The sequence below is a fragment of the Ochotona curzoniae genome, unplaced genomic scaffold, assembly GCF_017591425.1.
Source record: "Ochotona curzoniae isolate NIBS_2020 unplaced genomic scaffold, NIBS_Ocur_1.0 scaffold_1037, whole genome shotgun sequence".
Classification (NCBI taxonomy): Eukaryota; Metazoa; Chordata; class Mammalia; order Lagomorpha; family Ochotonidae; genus Ochotona; species Ochotona curzoniae.
The window spans coordinates 31,150,610-31,173,231 of NW_024467083.1; the positions used below are offsets into that span (position 1 = coordinate 31,150,610).

Consider the following 22,622-nt stretch of genomic DNA (forward strand, 5'->3'; position numbering starts at 1 on the left):
TCTTCTATTAATACTAATCTTATGGTGATGAATGCTGGCCTAGTTTCTCCATCAGCATTTCAATGGCTTTATCTATGTCCCTCAGTGCTGACTTGCTTTCATAGTTTCCCAAGGATTCATCTCTGATTTTAAATTTCCCATAATTTACATCAGAATCTCTCGAAGTTAGATCAGACACTGTAGTAAAGTCCCCTGTCAGGGTAAGCAGACCAGTCAGTGTAGACAGACTGACTACTTCAGAGTGCATTCCTTTTTCTCCTGGGCTGCTCCTTAGGAAGCTTCTGGACAAGTCTTCGTTCTCCTCACTTTGTTCAAAACCTGTCACCCACATGCCCTGGGATCTAACGCCTTTCCTACTTTTTACCCAGCTTTTGTTGGAACCCATTAGTCTTCACACAAGGTGTCTTCATTACTCAGAATAGCTATCACTGAGTTATACATAATTCATTCATAGTGTGGGTGTATTTCAATGTTTCAATTTCTTGCAATTATGAAAATAAAACTTGTTGAGGTAAGTTTGTGTAACACGGTTGACTTAATCACTTGGTTGCTTTTATATTGGTGCCCTACTTGAGTAGACTATACCATAAGCCATCTTGGAATAATGTCAGCTGCGAAGACTTTGGAATCTGACCCTCTTGGGTTTGCTTTTATATCTACTCTTGTGTGAACCCAGACGAGTCCCCTAGCCTTCGAGTCTGCTCCCTCATCCTTAAAATGGGAATAATCATGCCTATTTTAAAGGGCTGCTGAAATATGAAAAGCTGATTATGTCACATACCTGGCACATTGCCTACCATTTTATATTTAATGTAACAGCTATTATTATTATTATTATATCATTACCAGATTTTAGTTGTTATCCTAATATTGGCTGTCTCAATTGAGTGAAATTCTTCACTTGCATGTCTTTGTAGTAGAAGAGGATCTGTGAATCTGTGAATGTAAATGCCTTTATGTTTCAAGGATTTTTCCTCTTTGTTCCTCTGGAGATCTCTTGAAGGATGATGAGGGGCCTTTAGATTTGTTATTATCTGTGTGGATTTTCATCAAATACTCTTGTTTTTTGATTTCCTCTGTGTTTGCGGATCCTGGAAATGAGAACTTTCCTAGAAAAACAGCAGAAAAGCCAGGAACATAGAGTGGAGGAAGATCATGTTATCATGTTTAAAACCAAAGAATTGTATTTGTTCTTTTTTCTTCTTGTTCCTGGCTGACTTAGGTTTGCTGTGTACTGTGCTGTACCTTCCTCAAGTTAAATGAAATTTAGTGAAAGTCACATTGTAAATATCTAGCTTGAATTCAAGAGACATTATAGGTTTGGCTGGGCTTTGGAATCTTTCCTTATAGGAACTTTGGAGCAGAGAGTATTGTGTGTTTATGGTCCACTGTATCTCTTCCTAGTTTGAGGCTATCAAGTCTCCAGAATCCGAGACCAATTTTTTTTCCTACAATGCTAGACTATTCCCCATTCATTCCTGAGATTACTTCATCACTGCTGTGTTAACCTTCTTTATATCAAGCTCTAAACTTTATAGTATCTGGAATTCTTCAGCATTTAGGACACTGAAGTCTAAAGTTGAAGACAGAAATAATCCTTGAGAAGTCTTCAAATGGCTAGAGGCTGTAGGAGAAGGAACATGGGAGGAATATGACAAATTAACCTTTGGAGCTGATGGATAGTAGGTATGAAGCTCAAGTAGCTTTACTTCTGAATTTTCTAAATCTCCCAATTTTTTTTTTTGGTGATTTTTGATTGAAGCATAATATATTCATGAAAACACAAATTATGTATGTATGCATTGATGAATTTTCTCAAACTGAACTGTTCATGTAACCACTACCCAACTCAAAAAAAAAATAATAATATGACCAGCACTCCTAGAAGCCCTCAAAAGAGTAATATTACCCTGACTTTTAACACTATCGACTAGTTTTACTTATTTATATAATTTATACAGTGAATCACAGAACTTTTTAATTTAAAATTTTTAAAATCTAACATAGTTATTGGACATTCGTTCTCACTGTTCTATTATATTGCATTATGTAATATTACATAATCTTTCTACTGTGGATGGCTATTTGGTAGCTTCCAATTTTTCACTGTTAAAATAGTACCGCCATATACCTTCTCGTACATGGGCTTTGGTTATTCTATATATGGTTATCTATTATATTCCTAGTTTGCCGAGTTTTTAATCACAGTTGGATATTGAAATTTTACATCACAATGATCATTACAATTGATTGATATACATTTGGTAAATCATTCTCATGTAGTAGGGATAAATTCTAGGAGATCATTCCTTTTGGTATGCTATTGAATTTGGTTTGCTAGCTTTGTCTGGCAATTAATAATTTCCATGTATTTAAAGTTAGTTAGTAGAACTTCAGTAGTTTCTTTTGGTGATGATACATGGTTGCCTGACTTGCCCATGATCTGTACAGAATTCTGTTGGTGTCTATGAAGGTGCAAACATCTCTACCAGCTTTTTACAAATAGGTTTAGGCAGGTAAAGACTTACTCCTATCAGAACCCAGGGTGGACAGTACTATCTCCAGATGTAGTAGAGCCTGGCAGGCATACGGCTATTTCAGGGTTTGCAGGAGGTCTGATATCAGTGGCAGTAACAGTAGATGTGGCTCTTGCCTGATCCATGTGCAGGCAGGGCGTTGGGTTCTGGTAGAGTTGGGCTAGATTTTAAGGCTGCTTTCCTGTCCATAGCTAGAGTTGAGATTGATGAGTCTTCTATTAGGGACACTGTGTATCTTTTTTCTTTCCTTCAGTAAAGAAACATATTTTCCACTAGAAGATGTTGAAACTTCTGCCTCAGCTTCCTGACCATTTTACACTTATCTAGTATGGTCAGAAAAGTCTAGCAATGTCCTGTGTAGTTCTCCCACTCTCAAGTTTCCTCTTGTCTCCCTAAGGGCAGTACTGTTTATGCCTACCATGTGAGAATGATTTACCAAAAGCGTATCAATCCATGTTATATGCTGCATCATTAGAATTAAATATTAAAACCATATTATCATCATTAACTTCTAAAAATAATGGTTTGAAATGCTGATAATTTTATTATATTTTAGGACTTCTGTGGATAAGGAATTTGAGAGTCAGATTACTGTACTGTCAGTTATATGTCAGCAGAGACTCAAAGGAAGACAAGAACAGGGAAGCTTTATGGTAGGAAAAAAGGAAAAGCTTCATGTATGCCCTGAGTGGAGGCACTTGGTACAAAGAATCTGTAGATAGGCCTGTAGAAGTGGAGTACCCAGTGTGATTGATTAGATATGCATATTTGGTTTTCTGTGATTGGTTCTAAGTTGAAGATAGGAACACAAATTGGGGAAACTGGCAGTCATTCATCAAGTCCTGGCCATTTTATATAGATTGTTGCCAAAGTTATTGTTTAGTTTCTTAGACTCTTGCTAGAGATAACAATCTGACATTCTCTGTGTCTGACTGACTTCCTAGACTGTTTATTGTAGATGTAGAGTAAATTTCCTGGACAAATATCTGTCACAGGTTGAGGATCAGAGTTCTGATTTTTTTCTAAGATTTATTTTATTTATATATGAAAGGCAGAGTTATGGAGAGAGCGTGCAAGAGAGAGCTAGAGAGAGAGAGACAGAGAGAGAGAGAGAGAGAGAGAGAGACAGAGAGGTCTTTCATCCACTGGTTTACTTTCCCAAATGAAGACAGGAATTTCTTTTAGTTTGCAGAGCCCCAAAACTTGGATCATCTTCCACTGCCTCCCTGGACACATTATTAGCAGGGAATTGGATTGGAAGTGAAGCAGCTGATTTGAACCAGTGCCCATATGGGATTTTGTGTGAGTAGAGGCTTAACCCATTGAGCTGAATGCTGGCCCCCAGAGTTCTGATTTTTATAAATTATCTGACCATTGTTTATTTGTGTATTCATGTCATCAGAGGTAAGGCAGAAACTGCCGTTCATAAACCTAGACCTGGAAGTATTATAAGTTACTTTCACTCTGTTGGTCAAAGCAGTCACATGGCAGACTGGATTCAGACAGAGAAAGTAAAACCCCACTTTGTATTCACTTAAAGATTTATTTATTGATTTTTCATTCGAAGAACAGAGCAGCGGAGAGACTCAAAGATAAAGAGAAACTCTTTCATTTACCACTTCACTCCCTACATGTCTGCAATAGCTAGGGTTGGGCCATGCCAAAGACAAAAGCCAAGAACTCTATTCTGGTCTCCCAAATGACTGGCAGGGACCCACGTAGTTGAGCCAACATTAGCTGCCTCCCAAGGGTCACCAGCAGGAAGCTGGATCAGGCCTGGGAGTATCTGGAACTCAAATCAGGTACTCCAAGATGTGATGCAGATGTCTCAAGTGCTAGCTCATCCCACTGTACCAAAACACCCATCCACTCTGCTTCTCGATGTGGGGCTGTCAACAAACCAAAATATATCACAGGGAACATACAGTTCCCCCCTGGACAATTAGGATACTTAAAAATGCCTGTTGAAAATGTAATTAAAAGGTAAGTGTATGTTGGTGCAAAGTCTTTTTGAAATTCATGAGTTGGTTTTTCATAATACACATTTCCATGAACTTTGTAAAGGTCTCTTTTGTGTAGTTATTTTCTAAATCTTATTGCCTTCTAGAATTCTTCATAACAAATGTAATATGAAAATGTATTTAATTCCCACACAGTTGGCACTTTAGGGTTTTTGTTCTAGAAAGAGAGATGCTCAATACATCTGACAGAGCCAGGCAAATTGATGAGCTTATCAAGTAAGGAAGCTTTCAGTGGCGAGGACACTAAGTTCTATATGAACAGTCCCGTTTCCAGCCAGTAGATGGCAGTCTTACTTCTTCCCAAGTTCTGCTGTTTGTTTTCAACAGGAGCGAGTAGTCTAGTGAAGCCCTATCTTGTAATTAGAAGTCAGCTCTCCATGTTTTTATGTGGAGTCATTCAACTAAATAGATTCATTACAATTAAGGTAACAAGGTGCAAGTCAAGTGATTAACATCTATATGTTACATTTTTGCCGTCAATTTTATGAACTGTTGGTTGAAATGTGTGCACAACAGATGATACTTTTAAAACTGTTAAAGAGTTCAGTTAGCTAAATTAACCTGGTAAGATACAGAAATCCCTTTTTATCCAAAGGGGATGCATGCAAAGACCCTAGTGGATGCCTGCAATTTTGGATATTGTCAAACTCTATATTATGTGATTTTGAATTTATGAATTAGGCACAAGAGATTAACAACAATAATTATGAAGGTATTATGTAATAAAAGTTATGTGAATGTAGTCTTTCAGAATGTCTTGCTGCACTTTTTGCTTTATAGCTTCTCTTTGGCCTAACTGTATTGCTAGCATTGCTACTCTTGGGCTTTGGGCCACTATTAAGTAAAATAAGAGGTACTAGAACAGAAGCACTATGATGTCACTACCATGATCTGGTAACTGAGAGATGATAAAAGGCTACTGAGTGATTAGTCAGTGGTACTGTATATATATGTATACACACTACACATAGCGTGGGTGAGTCATGCCGAGAGTCAGTGTGAGATCATCACACTATTAAAAACGTTGCACAATTTAAGCCATTGTGTTGCTTATTTCTAGACTTTTCCATTTATTGTTTTTGGACCTTTGTTGAGCATAGGTAACTGAAACTATGAAAAGTGGAACTGTAGGTAAATGGGAATTCCCCACCTCAGATGTGCTGTGTGTAACTTGAAATCCAATTCAGAAACCTGAAATATCGTCCAAGATTCTTCTTTCTTGTGTAATCACCACATTCAGTCTATACCCAAATCACATCCATTTTCTCAGTTCTGTCTTTGACACTTGTTATTGCATTTACTTTCTAACATAAGTTTGTATATATAGTGCAATAATTGTGTAGCCAGTGTTCTTGCCATAGGTCTTGTTCTCTTCCAATCTTGCTACTAAAATTATCTTTTAAAAACACAAATCTAATAATGTGACTTTTCTGCTTGAAATTATTTATTGTTTTCTCTCTCAGGTAACAGAAACCAACCTTGGCATGGCCTAGAAGGCTTCATCTGATGTAGTTTCTATGTTTCCAGAATCATTTGTGCCATTTCCTGCATACATGTTGTATGTCTCGGTTATACTCGAACTATCAGTTTCTTCAGTCAGTCTTTAGGATTTTGCGTGAGGTAGTTAATCCTCCTGGGATACTTGAAGTCTTTGAAAGGTAACTTGGTATATTCTCGGCTGTTTGTAAGAGCTTTAGTGCATAACTCTCTGGAATTCAGGTTCAACTGAAGCATTTCTTCCTTTTTACTAACCATGGTTAGATGTGCACACCATTGTATCTTAATATCTTTTTTCTCACACTATTGTATCTTTCCTCCTTAGTCAATAAATTTCTGAAATATCTGTTTTTTTTCCACCTCTATTCTTGCTTAGAGTCTTAAAATTAAAGGATTACTGCTTTCCTTGTAATGAAAGAATAAAGTAATGTTGCACCAAAAGCGAGACACCAAGCACATGATGTAGTCATCAGTCTAACCCTCATTCTTAGCTTTGTGTTTGAAGATGATGTATGGCATTGAGTTTGGCACAGAGCTATGGCCTGGTCATTTATTACTGTGTCTGGCTGAGTTATTCCTAGCATGATAGGTTGGGAAAGGTGCTGAGAAGAATAGAACAAGTTTTTGAAAGAGAACAATAAAAATGAGTGGCAGTATAATCTAAGAAAGAGATAAGGACTGTTTTGTTCATTTTCATATGAGACTATATGGGTGAAGTGTTTTTTTTTCTTTAATTTTAAGGCACAATCTTACAGCCACTACATGATTTACTTTAGTAAAAGCATATGTAGGGGCCCAACACAGAAGCTTAGCAGCTAAAGTCCTTGCTTTGCACACCTCTAGTATCCCATATGGGCACTGGTTCTAATCCCGGTGGCCTGGCTTCCCATCACAGCTCTCTGCTTGTGGCCTGGGAAAGCAGTCAGGGATGGCCCATAGCCTTGCGACCCAGCATCCGTGTGGAACACTTGGGGGAGGCTCCAGGTTCCTGGCTTCGGATTGGCACAGCTCCAGCTATTGCGGCCGCTTTGGGAGTGAATCAATGGATGGAAGATCTTTCTCTCTGTCTCTCTTCCTCTCTATGTATCTAACTTTCCAATAAAAATAAATAAAATCTTAAAAAATAATTAAGCATATGGTAATGCTAAATGTAATTTGCTCATATTCCTCAGTCCCTCAGATATATACATTTCAGCAGTAAGTGGTCATCTTGATGATATAGTTTCCATTCTTCAATCCTGAAATCACAACATTAGGTAATGGTGAATGTTGTACATTTTAATACTATTTAGGAACTAGATCAACTTTCTGAAGCTACCTATGCCTGAGAAACATGGCAAAATCTCAGCTCAGATTATAACAGACTTTTACATTGAAAATTTTATATTCGACTGACATTCTTTCAACCTGTTGCTGACAGGAAGGAAAGAGACCTATCTGAGTAAGTATAAGGAAGGTTTTATCTTCAATTTTTTTTTTTTGGTAAAGTGGAGTTATAAACTTATATCTAGAGGAAGACAGGAAAAGAGACAGTTGCTTAAAATGAATCTATTTTGTGTCAGAAACCAAACAAGGCAATATGTTGTAATCAAAAGGACAATGGCTTTGAAGGGAGAGTGTATGAATTAAATTTCAGCTTTACCTCTTAGTTTATCCACTTAGGTAACTTATTGCCAACATCTCTGCTCATCAGTTTGATATTATTTGAAGGAAGATGATAGTTTTGCATTATCCTATTTTGAGTAACATGATGCATAGGAAGAAGTCAATACATGTTTATTTTCTTTGTTTCTGATGGTGAAAAAAAGTAGTTACAAGGCATTTTTAAATAAGATCAAATTATAAATAATTGCTGTCAACAAAGTTGTACATTCTTACTGAATCTTGAAATCCTGACCTTAAGCTGACAACCAATCGTCAAGCCCTCAGTAAAATCTCCTTGAGTTCTGTACTTACACTCCTTTGATCTTCTGTTTTCACTAAATGTATCAAAACACCATGTTGCACCTCTTAAATGTGTAAATAAAAGTTTTAGAAAGAAATGTGTGTGTGCAAACATACACATAAGGGAGTATTGAGGGAGTATTATTTAGTCTTTAAAAATAAAGAAATCCTGCCACTTGATGCTAAATGAAATAAGCCAGACAAGTAAAGATAAATGCTTCATGATCTCATTTATGTTTGGGATCTGAAAATTTTATTAAAGCAGAGCTTGGAGTTAAGCTTGTCAGAGGATTAGGGATTGGGAAAGGAGAGATACTAACCAGAAGCTACAAACCCATCCTATATGGTACTAATTCATGTCCTGGCTGCTCCACATCTGATCCAGGCGGCTGCTTATGGTCTGGGAGAGCAATTGAGGATGGATCAAGTCCTTGGACCCCTGTACCCACATGGGAGATCCAGAATAAGCTCCTGGCTTTGGATCAACTCAGTTCTAGTTGTTGCAGCTAATAGGGGAGTGAATCAGTCAGATGGAAGATATCCCTCTCTCTGTCTTGCCTTGTGTCTGTAATTCTGCTTTTCAAATACAAAAATAAATCTTTTATAAAAGTTTATTTTTACTGCAAAGTCAGATCTACAGAGAGAAGGAGATATAGATAAAGAGCTTTTGTGCACTGATTAACTCCCCAATTGGCCACAGAGACTTGAGCTGAGTCCATCCAAAGTCAGGAGCCAGGAACTTCTTCCAGGTCTCCCACATGGATGCAGGGTCCCAAGGCTTTGAGCCATCCTCGACTCCTTTCCCAGACCACAAGCAGGGAGCTGATTGGGAAGTGGGGTAGTGAGGACATGAACCAGTACCCAAATGGGATTCTGGCACATGCAAAGCAAGCATTAAGCCACTAGGCTCTCATGCTGAGGCCCAAAATAAATCTTTTAAAAAAATCACACTATGTACTTTGAACATATGCAGTTTTTGCCAGGCATTCCTTAATCAACTGAGGGAAAAAGTCTAGCTTCCTTACTGTGGCTCCCAAGATGGTACATGATTTGGTCTCTGTTTAATTATCTCCTGGAAACTGTTCACGATCTCAACCTCAGAATTCCACACACTCCAGAGTACTTAAGGGTCAGAAAAATCAAAAGAGCTTTGTTAGAAAGTGATTTTTGCCATCTCATGGTAGTCATTTGTCTTTATTGTATCCTGTTTCTTAAAAAATTCATATGAGCATCCCAGCTTTCCAACAGTTCTTTTCCATCACCCCCTCTCCACAGCAATGACTGTTTACCAGATAACAAAGGCCAGGCTACCAAACCAGTGAACACATTTCATGTTTCTTTACTTGACTATTCTGGGATACTTGGACTTTGTCAGCATTCCCTTCTTTTCAGTGACAAAGCGTGAACTTGGCAGACTGTATCAGATTTCAGCTTTTGTTCCTATTTGTTTTGTGTCTGAACTTGCAGTGGTGGAGTTTCTTCCTAGCTCCCATTCTGCACCTTCTCATTTCAGGTGTACCTATAGTTTCATCCATAATGGCAAACATTTATTGAGTGATTAGTATATGCTAGGAACCACTCTAAGTAGGTTTGGTCTTTAAGCTGGAACATAGAGTTTCTTAATGCACATAGTAAATCAACAGAAGAGCTGACATTCTGTCTAGACAGAATCTGGCTCTGGAGTCTGTACTTACAAAAGCTCTTTAAACTACCCGTATACTGATGTCTCATGTTCTCATGTATTTTTGATATATTTGTTTCTGTTCATGGGTCTGCCTACCTTAGTCTCTCTTGGGACTCTCAAGCTCATGATGTTCAAAACTGATCTTGTAATATTTTTTATCTTATAATCTTCTTTATCTCATACCTTACTCATTTCCCTAAGATAGAAATAATTCTGGGTTCTTTCTTTTTTATTACTCTTTAAATTTTTATCAGTTACCAAGTTAAATTGACCTTGTCATATTAAGTATTTCACTTCCACTGACATACTTCCAATTCTCATTTTATCTTTCCTTTGAACTACTGCCTTCTTACAAGTTGGTCATCACATCTGCTTTCTCTAGACAAGTTTGGACTACTTAAGGTTGACGTTTGGTTGAGGGACTCTCTGTTTACATGGCTGTACAAAATATAAACCACTAGTGGTAGTGAGAGCCATAGAAAAGTGTTTTGCATATTTGTTTGCGGTAAGTAAAGGGTGTAAGTTTCCAGTCCGTCAGAATGATCACTTTTATACAGTTTTGAAAAATTATCACACATTTGGATATTGTATCAGTGCCAAATCGTGGTAAAATGTTTCTAAATCCTTACCCTTAATGTCTGTGTTTATGTTGCTGTGCATGCACTAGTGATAAAAGTTTGCAGATCAGCTATGCAAATGGCTGTGGACTAACAGAAGCTATGCCACAGGAGACTACAAAGATGTGGGCACAGCCTGGTTGTGAATGACGCACTTGAGCTGATCTTCCTCATCTCTCTAGCCCACTGTCGTATATTCCTTTCCCACTGAAGTTGATATGGGCTGGTACATGTTGGAGAACACTTGTGTGTAATGAAGGGAGAGAAGGAGTGACAGAATCTATCCCTTAGTTGTGCTCCAGCTAAGGATAAACTTAGAAATAATTATTTATTATATTTTAAAATTGTTGATTTCCTTTCAGGAGTGTTGTTTGAATTGGGAACAAAAACAATTTGTGTGTGTGTGTGTGTGTGTGTGTGTGTGTGTGTGTGTGTAGGAATGAACAGAGAAAAAGATATGTTACCATAAGTCTTGTTTGTATCTTTTTTGGGTAAACCAATTTATTGTCAACTAATAAAAAAGAGTGTCTGATAATTCTGCCCTTGAGCAAGCAGGAACACAAGAGAAAACAATTTTAGTCATTTACGCTTCTACTCATAATTTTCCACCAGTTATAGAGTACACATTTCTGGCTACCTCTATTGTAATGTCTGTCAATATTTTTCTGTCACTATCTCTATTTCTCAAGTGTACTATTTCTTCATTATGGATTCTTACTCTTTATCCTGTTAGTATGATCCAGCTCCTTTAGAGACAAGCAGTGATAGTGAATGACATGAGCAGATTATGAGACTAGGGACACGGTGGCGAAGCTTGTCACGGAAGTGGACAGAGGCCTTCTCATGTGATTGTCTTCAGTAGTTCAGCGAGATGCAGGTCTGGAACCTGATGGAGTTAGAAGCTTGGTAGGGGTTTTTGGAGATAGTGCTTTGAGAATTACTTTGAGAAGGAGGGGAGATTGGAGGAAAGTATCCCTCTCAAGTGACTTGAATAGAGCACATGTGTACACATTATGTTGTTTGGGATAATTAGACAGATAAGCTTGCCTGTATCTTTTCACTCACTGTTTCTATGGGGGAATCTTTTAAATTTTGGCAATCAATTTCATGTTAGCTTAAAAATAAGAGAAAGTTCAACAAAGGCAGCTTTTATAAAACCATCAAACTGTTCAGAGTTTGGAGAACTGAAAGCTAATTGCAGTTTTAGGCTGTATTCTTTTTATGATAGACCCATCTGAAAATGAAAATACTTAGGAGAGGAAGCATTGGGTATGATTCTCACAGAAGGGTATTCCTTTTAATGGAAGAACTATGCTGATATTCTTACTATTTGCATGACCTCTGCCCTTTATGTACTTACCAAAAGCATAAGGGTACATATATTTTTCTTTCAGGGAACAAGGGCATTTTTCATTAAGGCTTTTCCTCTGGCAGCGTATTTCAAACAACTTTCCCATTTCCTTATTCTCTGTTGGAAGGCATCTCCTCATGTCTTTAGCAGAGGTAAAGTTTTGCTACCTGATTTTGACTTCATATGGCTAATAGCCAGTGAGGTTGGTATTTTTAACATTACAATAATGATGGTGACATATATGAATGAAAAAAGACCTTTAACTGCTAAAGGTGAGTATGTGGGACAGAGATTGTTTTGGATAAATATATAGGATTTGGCTAATTTTTTTTCACTTATCATTTATTACATTTAAATGTGACACATTTCTATATAATCAGTATCATTCCACTGGTGCACAAAAAAGGTTTAATTCTGGCAATTGAGAAAATAGTCTTAGAGTCTATGAGAAATAAGTAGAGAAGAGACAAACTATGTTATATGATGAGTTGTTTATTTTAAATTTTTCATACAGTATGCATTTTTCAAATTTGAATGCCCAAAGTGATTATTAATGAATTCAGAATAATACAGATTTAGTGCCAAGATAAAAGAGGCAGATATGCTTAATACAGCAGATGTGTCCTACAGAAGAATGATCTTATCTTTTTTGACTCCAATAACATCTTTCACAATAGATCTAAAATTTAAACCCTGAAAAAGAAAATCCTAATACGAACCCCAATCTCTCAGAGCATTCCAAATTTAGACGTTAATGAGATTTCTTACTTCCCTTTAATGTTTCCAGAATAAAGTTCAAAGATCACAAGAGAAAGAAAAAAGAAACTAACACCAAACCAATGAAAGATTATAATTAAGTGATAGAGGCAACCTTCCAAAAAGAACTATGCAGACTGTGAGCACTTAAAGCTGTATTCTTGATTAGTTCAGCTGCTCCTTGGATTAATTTTTTTTCCCATTAGTTTCTCACTGCTAGTAATAGTATCTTTGTGACTCCCCAAACCCTAACTGTTTTGGTATGTTCCCAGATTGACCATATATTCCTGAGTGCCTATTACTGCTAATGTTATTGTATCTCCCACACTCTCCTGCAAATCCAGATGCTACTCTATGCGCAGACCTAGTACTAATTGCCACTGGCCTGGCATTCTGAATGACACTTCCGTGTGGAGAATGACCTAACCATGACTGACCATATTCATAATCCGCACTCCCATAGCTTCCATGTCTCCAACCAAGACTGGATCCATACATGGGCCTTTCAGAAATCACAGAATGAAAAGTGTTAACACCGGAAGATTGGTGATTTCTGGATGACTGGACACTGGAGGAATATTTAGAATCACGAAGAGGAGAATGAGAACCCTCATGGGGATGACGGCTACCAGAATGGGAGTCAGGCTGTGTGTGATGAGCCACGTCACCATGACGAGAACTGGAGTTTCCTGAGGCATCACTTGCGGAATCAGGAGTAGGTGCGTGCTTATCCAGGGAAGTGGGCCTGGAATGTCTCCCTGAGCCTTCTAAGTGTGCCTCACTCTCGCTGTCTTGATGCACGCTAGATCCTTGCTGTCTGTTCCCGCTGGTTGCGGAGGAATGTCCCCGTGAATGAGATTGTGACAGACTAGAACTGTCAGTACCGGTGGGTTTTGGTGGGTGACGAGCTCCTGACTGCCTAGGGTCATTTCCTGAACGGGATAGATGATAACCAGGAGTGTGCTCACCTCTGGATTCTGACCTGTGGTGGGCAGAATCTGAGCTTCCATGGGGAGATGTATGAGGTTGACGGGATCCAGAGCGAGCAGAGGTGTCTGGTGACTGCTCGTGGCGCTGGCCCTGCCTGCCTCCTCTGCTGGCTGCTGAGTGTCCCTGAGAGGAGGTGTGGGCCTCGGGGGACTCGGAGTGCCTGGCGCTGTCCTGGGCCTGCTGGTGGCGGGTGCCCTGTCTTCCTCTGGAGCCGGAGCGCCCCTGGCTGGTCTCGTGCTGTCCACGAGCAGAATCCTGAGCCTCGTGGGTCTGCGTGTGCCGGGAGCCCTGCTGTTGCTGTTGGTGGTGGGCTCCCTGATCGGTCCTGGTGCCGGATCGCTGGCGCTCGTGGGCTGCCTCGGGCTGCTGGTGCTGGGAGACATGGTAGAGGTAGTAGTAGCAGGAGCCTCCGGCTCGCTGTGCCTGTCCTTGCTGCTCCCTGTGTGCAGAGGAAGAGTGGCCTTGTGCGTGGGCCGAGCCTGCCTCGCTGCCCGAGTCTACGGACTGGCCCTCGCTGTCGCTGGCCTGGCTGACACTGGAGTCGCGCTGCCTGTGTGCACTGGGCTGCCTAGTGGGTTGCCTTTGTGCGGTGGCTGAGTGCCGGGAGCTGTCTGCCGACTGCTGGTGCCTTTGGCTCCTGCTGGACCCTTCCTGTCCGTGGGCTGCGTCGGTCTGCCTGTGTCTGGACTCCTGTCCCTGCTGCTGGTGCTGCTGGTGCTGCTGCTGCCCCTGCTGCCCCTGGTGCCCCTGGTGCCGGGAGCTGTCAGCCGAGTGGCCGTGCCCCTGGCCCTGCTGGCTGCGGGAGCCGGACGCAGGGCGGCCCTGGGTGGCTGCGGTGTGCCTGGTCGAGTCTTCAGAATGGCCCTCGCTGTCGCTGGCCTGACCAGAGCTGGGTCTCTGGTGTCTCTGTGTCCTGGAGGTGGAGTGTCCGTGTTCGGCGTCCGAGTGTGTGGCGCTGTCGGGAGACTGCTCGTGCCTTCCCCTCTGGCTGTGTCTTGACTGCCCGTGGGAGGCTTCAGGCTGGGCACGACGCGAGCCTGAGTGTCTGGAGCTGTCTGTGTGCTGTCCGTGGCTGGACCCTTGTCTGCCGCGGCCTGCGGCATCAGAGTGGCCATGGGCCGACTGGGACTGGGACCGGGTGTGGCTGGAGCCTTCCCGTTGGTGAGACCCGGAGCGAGCAGAGGTGTCTGGTGACTGCTCGTGGCGCTGGCCCTGCCTGCCTCCTCTGCTGGCTGCTGAGTGTCCCTGAGAGGAGGTGTGGGCCTCGGGGGACTCGGAGTGCCTGGCGCTGTCCTGGGCCTGCTGGTGGCGGGTGCCCTGTCTTCCTCTGGAGCCGGAGCGCCCCTGGCTGGTCTCGTGCTGTCCACGAGCAGAATCCTGAGCCTCGTGGGTCTGCGTGTGCCGGGAGCCCTGCTGTTGCTGTTGGTGGTGGGCTCCCTGATCGGTCCTGGTGCCGGATCGCTGGCGCTCGTGGGCTGCCTCGGGCTGCTGGTGCTGGGAGACCTGGTAGAGGTGGTAGTAGCGGGAGCCTCCGGCTTGCTGTGCCTGTCCTTGCTGCTCCCTGTGTGCAGAGGAAGAGTGGCCTTGTGCGTGGGCCGAGCCTGCCTCGCTGCCCGAGTCTACGGACTGGCCCTCGCTGTCGCTGGCCTGGCTGACACTGGAGTCGCGCTGCCTGTGTGCACTGGGCTGCCTAGTGGGTTGCCTTTGTGCGGTGGCTGAGTGCCGGGAGCTGTCTGCCGACTGCTGGTGCCTTTGGCTCCTGCTGGACCCTTCCTGTCCGTGGGCTGCGTCGGTCTGCCTGTGTCTGGACTCCTGTCCCTGCTGCTGGTGCTGCTGGTGCTGCTGCTGCCCCTGCTGCCCCTGGTGCCCCTGGTGCCGGGAGCTGTCAGCCGAGTGGCCGTGCCCCTGGCCCTGCTGGCTGCGGGAGCCGGACGCAGGGCGGCCCTGGGTGGCTGCGGTGTGCCTGGCCGAGTCTTCAGAATGGCCCTCGCTGTCGCTGGCCTGACCAGAGCTGGGTCTCTGGTGTCTCTGTGTCCTGGAGGTGGAGTGTCCGTGTTCGGCGTCCGAGTGTGTGGCGCTGTCGGGAGACTGCTCGTGCCTTCCCCTCTGGCTGTGTCTTGACTGCCCGTGGGAGGCTTCAGGCTGGGCACGACGCGAGCCTGAGTGTCTGGAGCTGTCTGTGTGCTGTCCGTGGCTGGACCCTTGTCTGCCGCGGCCTGCGGCATCAGAGTGGCCATGGGCCGACTGGGACTGGGACCGGGTGTGGCTGGAGCCTTCCCGTTGGTGAGACCCGGAGCGAGCAGAGGTGTCTGGTGACTGCTCGTGGCGCTGGCCCTGCCTGCCTCCTCTGCTGGCTGCTGAGTGTCCCTGAGAGGAGGTGTGGGCCTCGGGGGACTCGGAGTGCCTGGCGCTGTCCTGGGCCTGCTGGTGGCGGGTGCCCTGTCTTCCTCTGGAGCCGGAGTGCCCCTGGCTGGTCTCGTGCTGTCCACGAGCAGAATCCTGAGCCTCGTGGGTCTGCGTGTGCCGGGAGCCCTGCTGTTGCTGTTGGTGGTGGGCTCCCTGATCGGTCCTGGTGCCGGATCGCTGGCGCTCGTGGGCTGCCTCGGGCTGCTGGTGCTGGGAGACCTGGTAGAGGTAGTAGTAGCAGGAGCCTCCGGCTCGCTGTGCCTGTCCTTGCTGCTCCCTGTGTGCAGAGGAAGAGTGGCCTTGTGCGTGGGCCGAGCCTGCCTCGCTGCCCGAGTCTACGGACTGGCCCTCGCTGTCGCTGGCCTGGCTGACACTGGAGTCGCGCTGCCTGTGTGCACTGGGCTGCCTAGTGGGTTGCCTTTGTGCAGTGGCTGAGTGCCGGGAGCTGTCTGCCGACTGCTGGTGCCTTTGGCTCCTGCTGGACCCTTCCTGTCCGTGGGCTGCGTCGGTCTGCCTGTGTCTGGACTCCTGTCCCTGCTGCTGGTGCTGCTGGTGCTGCTGCCGCCCCTGCTGCCCCTGGTGCCCCTGGTGCCGGGAGCTGTCAGCCGAGTGGCCGTGCCCCTGGCCCTGCTGGCTGCGGGAGCCGGACGCAGGGCGGCCCTGGGTGGCTGCGGTGTGCCTGGCCGAGTCTTCAGAATGGCCCTCGCTGTCGCTGGCCTGACCAGAGCTGGGTCTCTGGTGTCTCTGTGTCCTGGAGGTGGAGTGTCCGTGTTCGGCGTCCGAGTGTGTGGCGCTGTCGGGAGACTGCTCGTGCCTTCCCCTCTGGCTGTGTCTTGACTGCCCGTGGGAGGCTTCAGGCTGGGCACGACGCGAGCCTGAGTGTCTGGAGCTGTCTGTGTGCTGTCCGTGGCTGGACCCTTGTCTGCCGCGGCCTGCGGCATCAGAGTGGCCATGGGCCGACTGGGACTGGGACCGGGTGTGGCTGGAGCCTTCCCGTTGGTGAGACCCGGAGCGAGCAGAGGTGTCTGGTGACTGCTCGTGGCGCTGGCCCTGCCTGCCTCCTCTGCTGGCTGCTGAGTGTCCCTGAGAGGAGGTGTGGGCCTCGGGGGACTCGGAGTGCCTGGCGCTGTCCTGGGCCTGCTGGTGGCGGGTGCCCTGTCTTCCTCTGGAGCCGGAGCGCCCCTGGCTGGTCTCGTGCTGTCCACGAGCAGAATCCTGAGCCTCGTGGGTCTGCGTGTGCCGGGAGCCCTGCTGTTGCTGTTGGTGGTGGGCTCCCTGATCGGTCCTGGTGCCGGATCGCTGGCGCTCGTGGGCTGCCTCGGGCTGCTGGTGCTGGGAGACCTGGTAGAGGTAGTAGTAGCAGGAGCCTCCGGCTCGCTGTGCCTGTCCTTGCTGCTCCCTGTGTGCAGAGGAAGAGTGGCCTTGTGCGTGGGCCGAGCCTGCCTCGCTGCCCGAGTCTACGGACTGGCCCTCGCTGTCGCTGGCCTGGCTGACACTGGAGTCGCGCTGCCTGTGTGCACTGGGCTGCCTAGTGGGTTGCCTTTGTGCGGTGGCTGAGTGCCGGGAGCTGTCTGCCGACTGCTGGTGCCTTTGGCTCCTGCTGGACCCTTCCTGTCCGTGGGCTGCGTCGGTCTGCCTGTGTCTGGACTCCTGTCCCTGCTGCTGGTGCTGCTGGTGCTGCTGCTGCCCCTGCTGCCCCTGGTGCCCCTGGTGCCGGGAGCTGTCAGCCGAGTGGCCGTGCCCCTGGCCCTGCTGGCTGCGGGAGCCGGACGCAGGGCGGCCCTGGGTGGCTGCGGTGTGCCTGGCCGAGTCTTCAGAATGGCCCTCGCTGTCGCTGGCCTGACCAGAGCTGGGTCTCTGGTGTCTCTGTGTCCTGGAGGTGGAGTGTCCGTGTTCGGCGTCCGAGTGTGTGGCGCTGTCGGGAGACTGCTCGTGCCTTCCCCTCTGGCTGTGTCTTGACTGCCCGTGGGAGGCTTCAGGCTGGGCACGACGCGAGCCTGAGTGTCTGGAGCTGTCTGTGTGCTGTCCGTGGCTGGACCCTTGTCTGCCGCGGCCTGCGGCATCAGAGTGGCCATGGGCCGACTGGGACTGGGACCGGGTGTGGCTGGAGCCTTCCCGTTGGTGAGACCCGGAGCGAGCAGAGGTGTCTGGTGACTGCTCGTGGCGCTGGCCCTGCCTGCCTCCTCTGCTGGCTGCTGAGTGTCCCTGAGAGGAGGTGTGGGCCTCGGGGGACTCGGAGTGCCTGGCGCTGTCCTGGGCCTGCTGGTGGCGGGTGCCCTGTCTTCCTCTGGAGCCGGAGCGCCCCTGGCTGGTCTCGTGCTGTCCACGAGCAGAATCCTGAGCCTCGTGGGTCTGCGTGTGCCGGGAGCCCTGCTGTTGCTGTTGGTGGTGGGCTCCCTGATCGGTCCTGGTGCCGGATCGCTGGCGCTCGTGGGCTGCCTCGGGCTGCTGGTGCTGGGAGACCTGGTAGAGGTAGTAGTAGCGGGAGCCTCCGGCTCGCTGTGCCTGTCCTTGCTGCTCCCTGTGTGCAGAGGAAGAGTGGCCTTGTGCGTGGGCCGAGCCTGCCTCGCTGCCCGAGTCTACGGACTGGCCCTCGCTGTCGCTGGCCTGGCTGACACTGGAGTCGCGCTGCCTGTGTGCACTGGGCTGCCTAGTGGGTTGCCTTTGTGCGGTGGCTGAGTGCCGGGAGCTGTCTGCCGACTGCTGGTGCCTTTGGCTCCTGCTGGACCCTTCCTGTCCGTGGGCTGCGTCGGTCTGCCTGTGTCTGGACTCCTGTCCCTGCTGCTGGTGCTGCTGCTGCCCCTGCTGCCCCTGGTGCCCCTGGTGCCGGGAGCTGTCAGCCGAGTGGCCGTGCCCCTGGCCCTGCTGGCTGCGGGAGCCGGACGCAGGGCGGCCCTGGGTGGCTGCGGTGTGCCTGGTCGAGTCTTCAGAATGGCCCTCGCTGTCGCTGGCCTGACCAGAGCTGGGTCTCTGGTGTCTCTGTGTCCTGGAGGTGGAGTGTCCGTGTTCGGCGTCCGAGTGTGTGGCGCTGTCGGGAGACTGCTCGTGCCTTCCCCTCTGGCTGTGTCTTGACTGCCCGTGGGAGGCTTCAGGCTGGGCACGACGCGAGCCTGAGTGTCTGGAGCTGTCTGTGTGCTGTCCGTGGCTGGACCCTTGTCTGCCGCGGCCTGCGGCATCAGAGTGGCCATGGGCCGACTGGGACTGGGACCGGGTGTGGCTGGAGCCTTCCCGTTGGTGAGACCCGGAGCGAGCAGAGGTGTCTGGTGACTGCTCGTGGCGCTGGCCCTGCCTGCCTCCTCTGCTGGCTGCTGAGTGTCCCTGAGAGGAGGTGTGGGCCTCGGGGGACTCGGAGTGCCTGGCGCTGTCCTGGGCCTGCTGGTGGCGGGTGCCCTGTCTTCCTCTGGAGCCGGAGCGCCCCTGGCTGGTCTCGTGCTGTCCACGAGCAGAATCCTGAGCCTCGTGGGTCTGCGTGTGCCGGGAGCCCTGCTGTTGCTGTTGGTGGTGGGCTCCCTGATCGGTCCTGGTGCCGGATCGCTGGCGCTCGTGGGCTGCCTCGGGCTGCTGGTGCTGGGAGACCTGGTAGAGGTGGTAGTAGCGGGAGCCTCCGGCTCGCTGTGCCTGTCCTTGCTGCTCCCTGTGTGCAGAGGAAGAGTGGCCTTGTGCGTGGGCCGAGCCTGCCTCGCTGCCCGAGTCTACGGACTGGCCCTCGCTGTCGCTGGCCTGGCTGACACTGGAGTCGCGCTGCCTGTGTGCACTGGGCTGCCTAGTGGGTTGCCTTTGTGCGGTGGCTGAGTGCCGGGAGCTGTCTGCCGACTGCTGGTGCCTTTGGCTCCTGCTGGACCCTTCCTGTCCGTGGGCTGCGTCGGTCTGCCTGTGTCTGGACTCCTGTCCCTGCTGCTGGTGCTGCTGGTGCTGCTGCCGCCCCTGCTGCCCCTGGTGCCCCTGGTGCCGGGAGCTGTCAGCCGAGTGGCCATGCCCCTGGCCCTGCTGGCTGCGGGAGCCGGACGCAGGGCGGCCCTGGGTGGCTGCGGTGTGCCTGGCCGAGTCTTCAGAATGGCCCTCGCTGTCGTTGGCCTGACCAGAGCTGGGTCTCTGGTGTCTCTGTGTCCTGGAGGTGGAGTGTCCGTGTTCGGCGTCCGAGTGTGTGGCGCTGTCGGGAGACTGCTCGTGCCTTCCCCTCTGGCTGTGTCTTGACTGCCCGTGGGAGGCTTCAGGCTGGGCACGACGCGAGCCTGAGTGTCTGGAGCTGTCTGTGTGCTGTCCGTGGCTGGACCCTTGTCTGCCGCGGCCTGCGGCATCAGAGTGGCCATGGGCCGACTGGGACTGGGACCGGGTGTGGCTGGAGCCTTCCCGTTGGTGAGACCCGGAGCGAGCAGAGGTGTCTGGTGACTGCTCGTGGCGCTGGCCCTGCCTGCCTCCTCTGCTGGCTGCTGAGTGTCCCTGAGAGGAGGTGTGGGCCTCGGGGGACTCGGAGTGCCTGGCGCTGTCCTGGGCCTGCTGGTGGCGGGTGCCCTGTCTTCCTCTGGAGCCGGAGCGCCCCTGGCTGGTCTCGTGCTGTCCACGAGCAGAATCCTGAGCCTCGTGGGTCTGCGTGTGCCGGGAGCCCTGCTGTTGCTGTTGGTGGTGGGCTCCCTGATCGGTCCTGGTGCCGGATCGCTGGCGCTCGTGGGCTGCCTCGGGCTGCTGGTGCTGGGAGACCTGGTAGAGGTGGTAGTAGCGGGAGCCTCCGGCTCGCTGTGCCTGTCCTTGCTGCTCCCTGTGTGCAGAGGAAGAGTGGCCTTGTGCGTGGGCCGAGCCTGCCTCGCTGCCCGAGTCTACGGACTGGCCCTCTCTGTCGCTGGCCTGGCTGACACTGGAGTCGCGCTGCCTGTGTGCACTGGGCTGCCTAGTGGGTTGCCTTTGTGCAGTGGCTGAGTGCCGGGAGCTGTCTGCCGACTGCTGGTGCCTTTGGCTCCTGCTGGACCCTTCCTGTCCGTGGGCTGCGTCGGTCTGCCTGTGTCTGGACTCCTGTCCCTGCTGCTGGTGCTGCTGGTGCTGCTGCTGCCCCTGCTGCCCCTGGTGCCCCTGGTGCCGGGAGCTGTCAGCCGAGTGGCCGTGCCCCTGGCCCTGCTGGCTGCGGGAGCCGGACGCAGGGCGGCCCTGGGTGGCTGTGGTGTGCCTGGCCGAGTCTTCAGAATGGCCCTCGCTGTCGCTGGCCTGACCAGAGCTGGGTCTCTGGTGTCTCTCTCTTTCTCTTTCAGATTGATGTTCCCTCTTTCCTGAATGTGTAACTTCATCTGCTGACTCGTCGTGGTGATTTTGATGTCTTTTGCTGCTTTTTTCTCCTCGTGTTACTGAGGGTTCATTGTTTTCCATTGCATAGTATCTATTATAATACTGATTTTCCTGGCAATTTGAATAATATTCTATTTCTCGGTCCAAGTAGATTTCATCTTCTGCTGTTTCTCGTTTTTTATGTACTTTTGTGTTTGTTTTGTGTTTCTTTCCCTTATTTTCTGTGGATGTAGGTGGCTGTTTTTGCTTTTCTATTTCATCATGATGCTTTTTTCTGTTTCCTTCCTCTTCCCAATGTTTCGTCGTGTCATTTCCTTTCTCTCGTCCTCTTGAGGTTGAGCCATGTCTCTTTTTTCCACTTTCTGTTGAGGTGTTGGATCTTTCCCTCTTCTTTTTCCCCCCAACTCTTCCGTGATCCTTTGTGGATCTCTTCTGTTCTTCTTCCTCCGTCTCATGCCCTTTTCCTTCACTTCTCTGACTGTGCTTTCTGTGCTTTCGCCCTGATGTGTGGAAGTTCTGTCTCTTGGTGGACTGGTAATAAGCTTGCGCCAACTTGAATATCATCAGTAAAAACTCTGTGAAATCTATTTTTTCATTGTGGTCTATGTCCAGGATTTCCATGAATACATCAGCGGTATCTGGGTCATCTGGGTTCTGCACAAATAGAGATTGAATCAGATGCACCTACTTCATCATGCATTAGCTTAGCGTTAACTCTGGTTTGTCAACATTGTTGCCAAAAAGAATCATTTTTTTTTTTTGCGGTCTCTTTTGCTACTTCTTTCCCACTATGATTCTACAGTTTTGATCCCATGTTATGCCTTTTTTGTTAGCTGCATTTGTTTGAAACAAAACGTTAATAGGATCCACAATTTGGTAACCTTTTAAATATATTCTCTTAAACTTTATATTGAGAAGAATATGATGAAGAATTGTCTAGCTCGTGTTCTTTTGTTTGTCATTACATATTAATAGTTAATATTTGTTTTTTAAAGCTAGTATATATATATACACAAAGCGGTTAAGTATGAACTCAAATTCTTCCTCTTGTGGAAGAGACTGAGTTTCTATTCCATACATTATTCAAGATGTATGGAGTTGTTTTTGGCCAAATTATTGACAAAGAAACCCTCCCACTTTTAGTGAAACTAGTCCTACCTTTAGAATTGTCCGAAACTCCGTCTCCAGCAGTTCCTTCAGCTCTTGTTTGCTTAGTGTGTCGGTGTCTTTATCTTTTTGTGAATATTGATGGAAAAGTTCAATGATGGCAGTGATGTTTTCCAGGAGAGTAGACATCTTTTGGCAATATATGTGAACCTAACAAAAAAGAAATAAAAATTTACCTGTGACTTTCTCATTGTTTTAGATAATACTCATTATTGTAATGAATTTCCACAGTTTGAACCTATTTCCCCTCCTAAGTAATCCATATTGAAAATGGAAGACAGGCAGCAAAATCTTCTTTACCATCTACCTGGTGAAAATGGTACAGTGTCGACCCCAGTGTTGAATTGACATCCTGAAATTGGCTGTTTCTTGGCCACA

General features: G+C 48.0%; 1 protein-coding gene across 1 annotated transcript in view; it reads right to left on the reverse strand.

Moving 5' to 3' along the window:
• The window catches only part of FLG (filaggrin), a 37,520-nt gene extending 15,147 nt beyond the window's left edge, over positions 1-22,373 (reverse strand). Inside the window, exons 1-10 of the mRNA XM_040999071.1 lie at positions 22,236-22,373; positions 21,571-21,731; positions 19,744-20,559; positions 18,622-19,566; positions 17,509-18,453; positions 16,387-17,331; positions 15,265-16,209; positions 14,143-15,087; positions 13,376-13,965; positions 12,845-12,909 (exon numbers count right to left, since the gene is read on the reverse strand). Of these exons, the coding sequence (XP_040855005.1) occupies positions 12,845-12,909; positions 13,376-13,965; positions 14,143-15,087; positions 15,265-16,209; positions 16,387-17,331; positions 17,509-18,453; positions 18,622-19,566; positions 19,744-20,559; positions 21,571-21,731; positions 22,236-22,373 (6,495 nt within the window). The remainder of the gene's footprint in view (positions 1-12,844; positions 12,910-13,375; positions 13,966-14,142; positions 15,088-15,264; positions 16,210-16,386; positions 17,332-17,508; positions 18,454-18,621; positions 19,567-19,743; positions 20,560-21,570; positions 21,732-22,235) is intronic.
• Between the last annotated feature and the right edge of the window lie 249 nt (positions 22,374-22,622).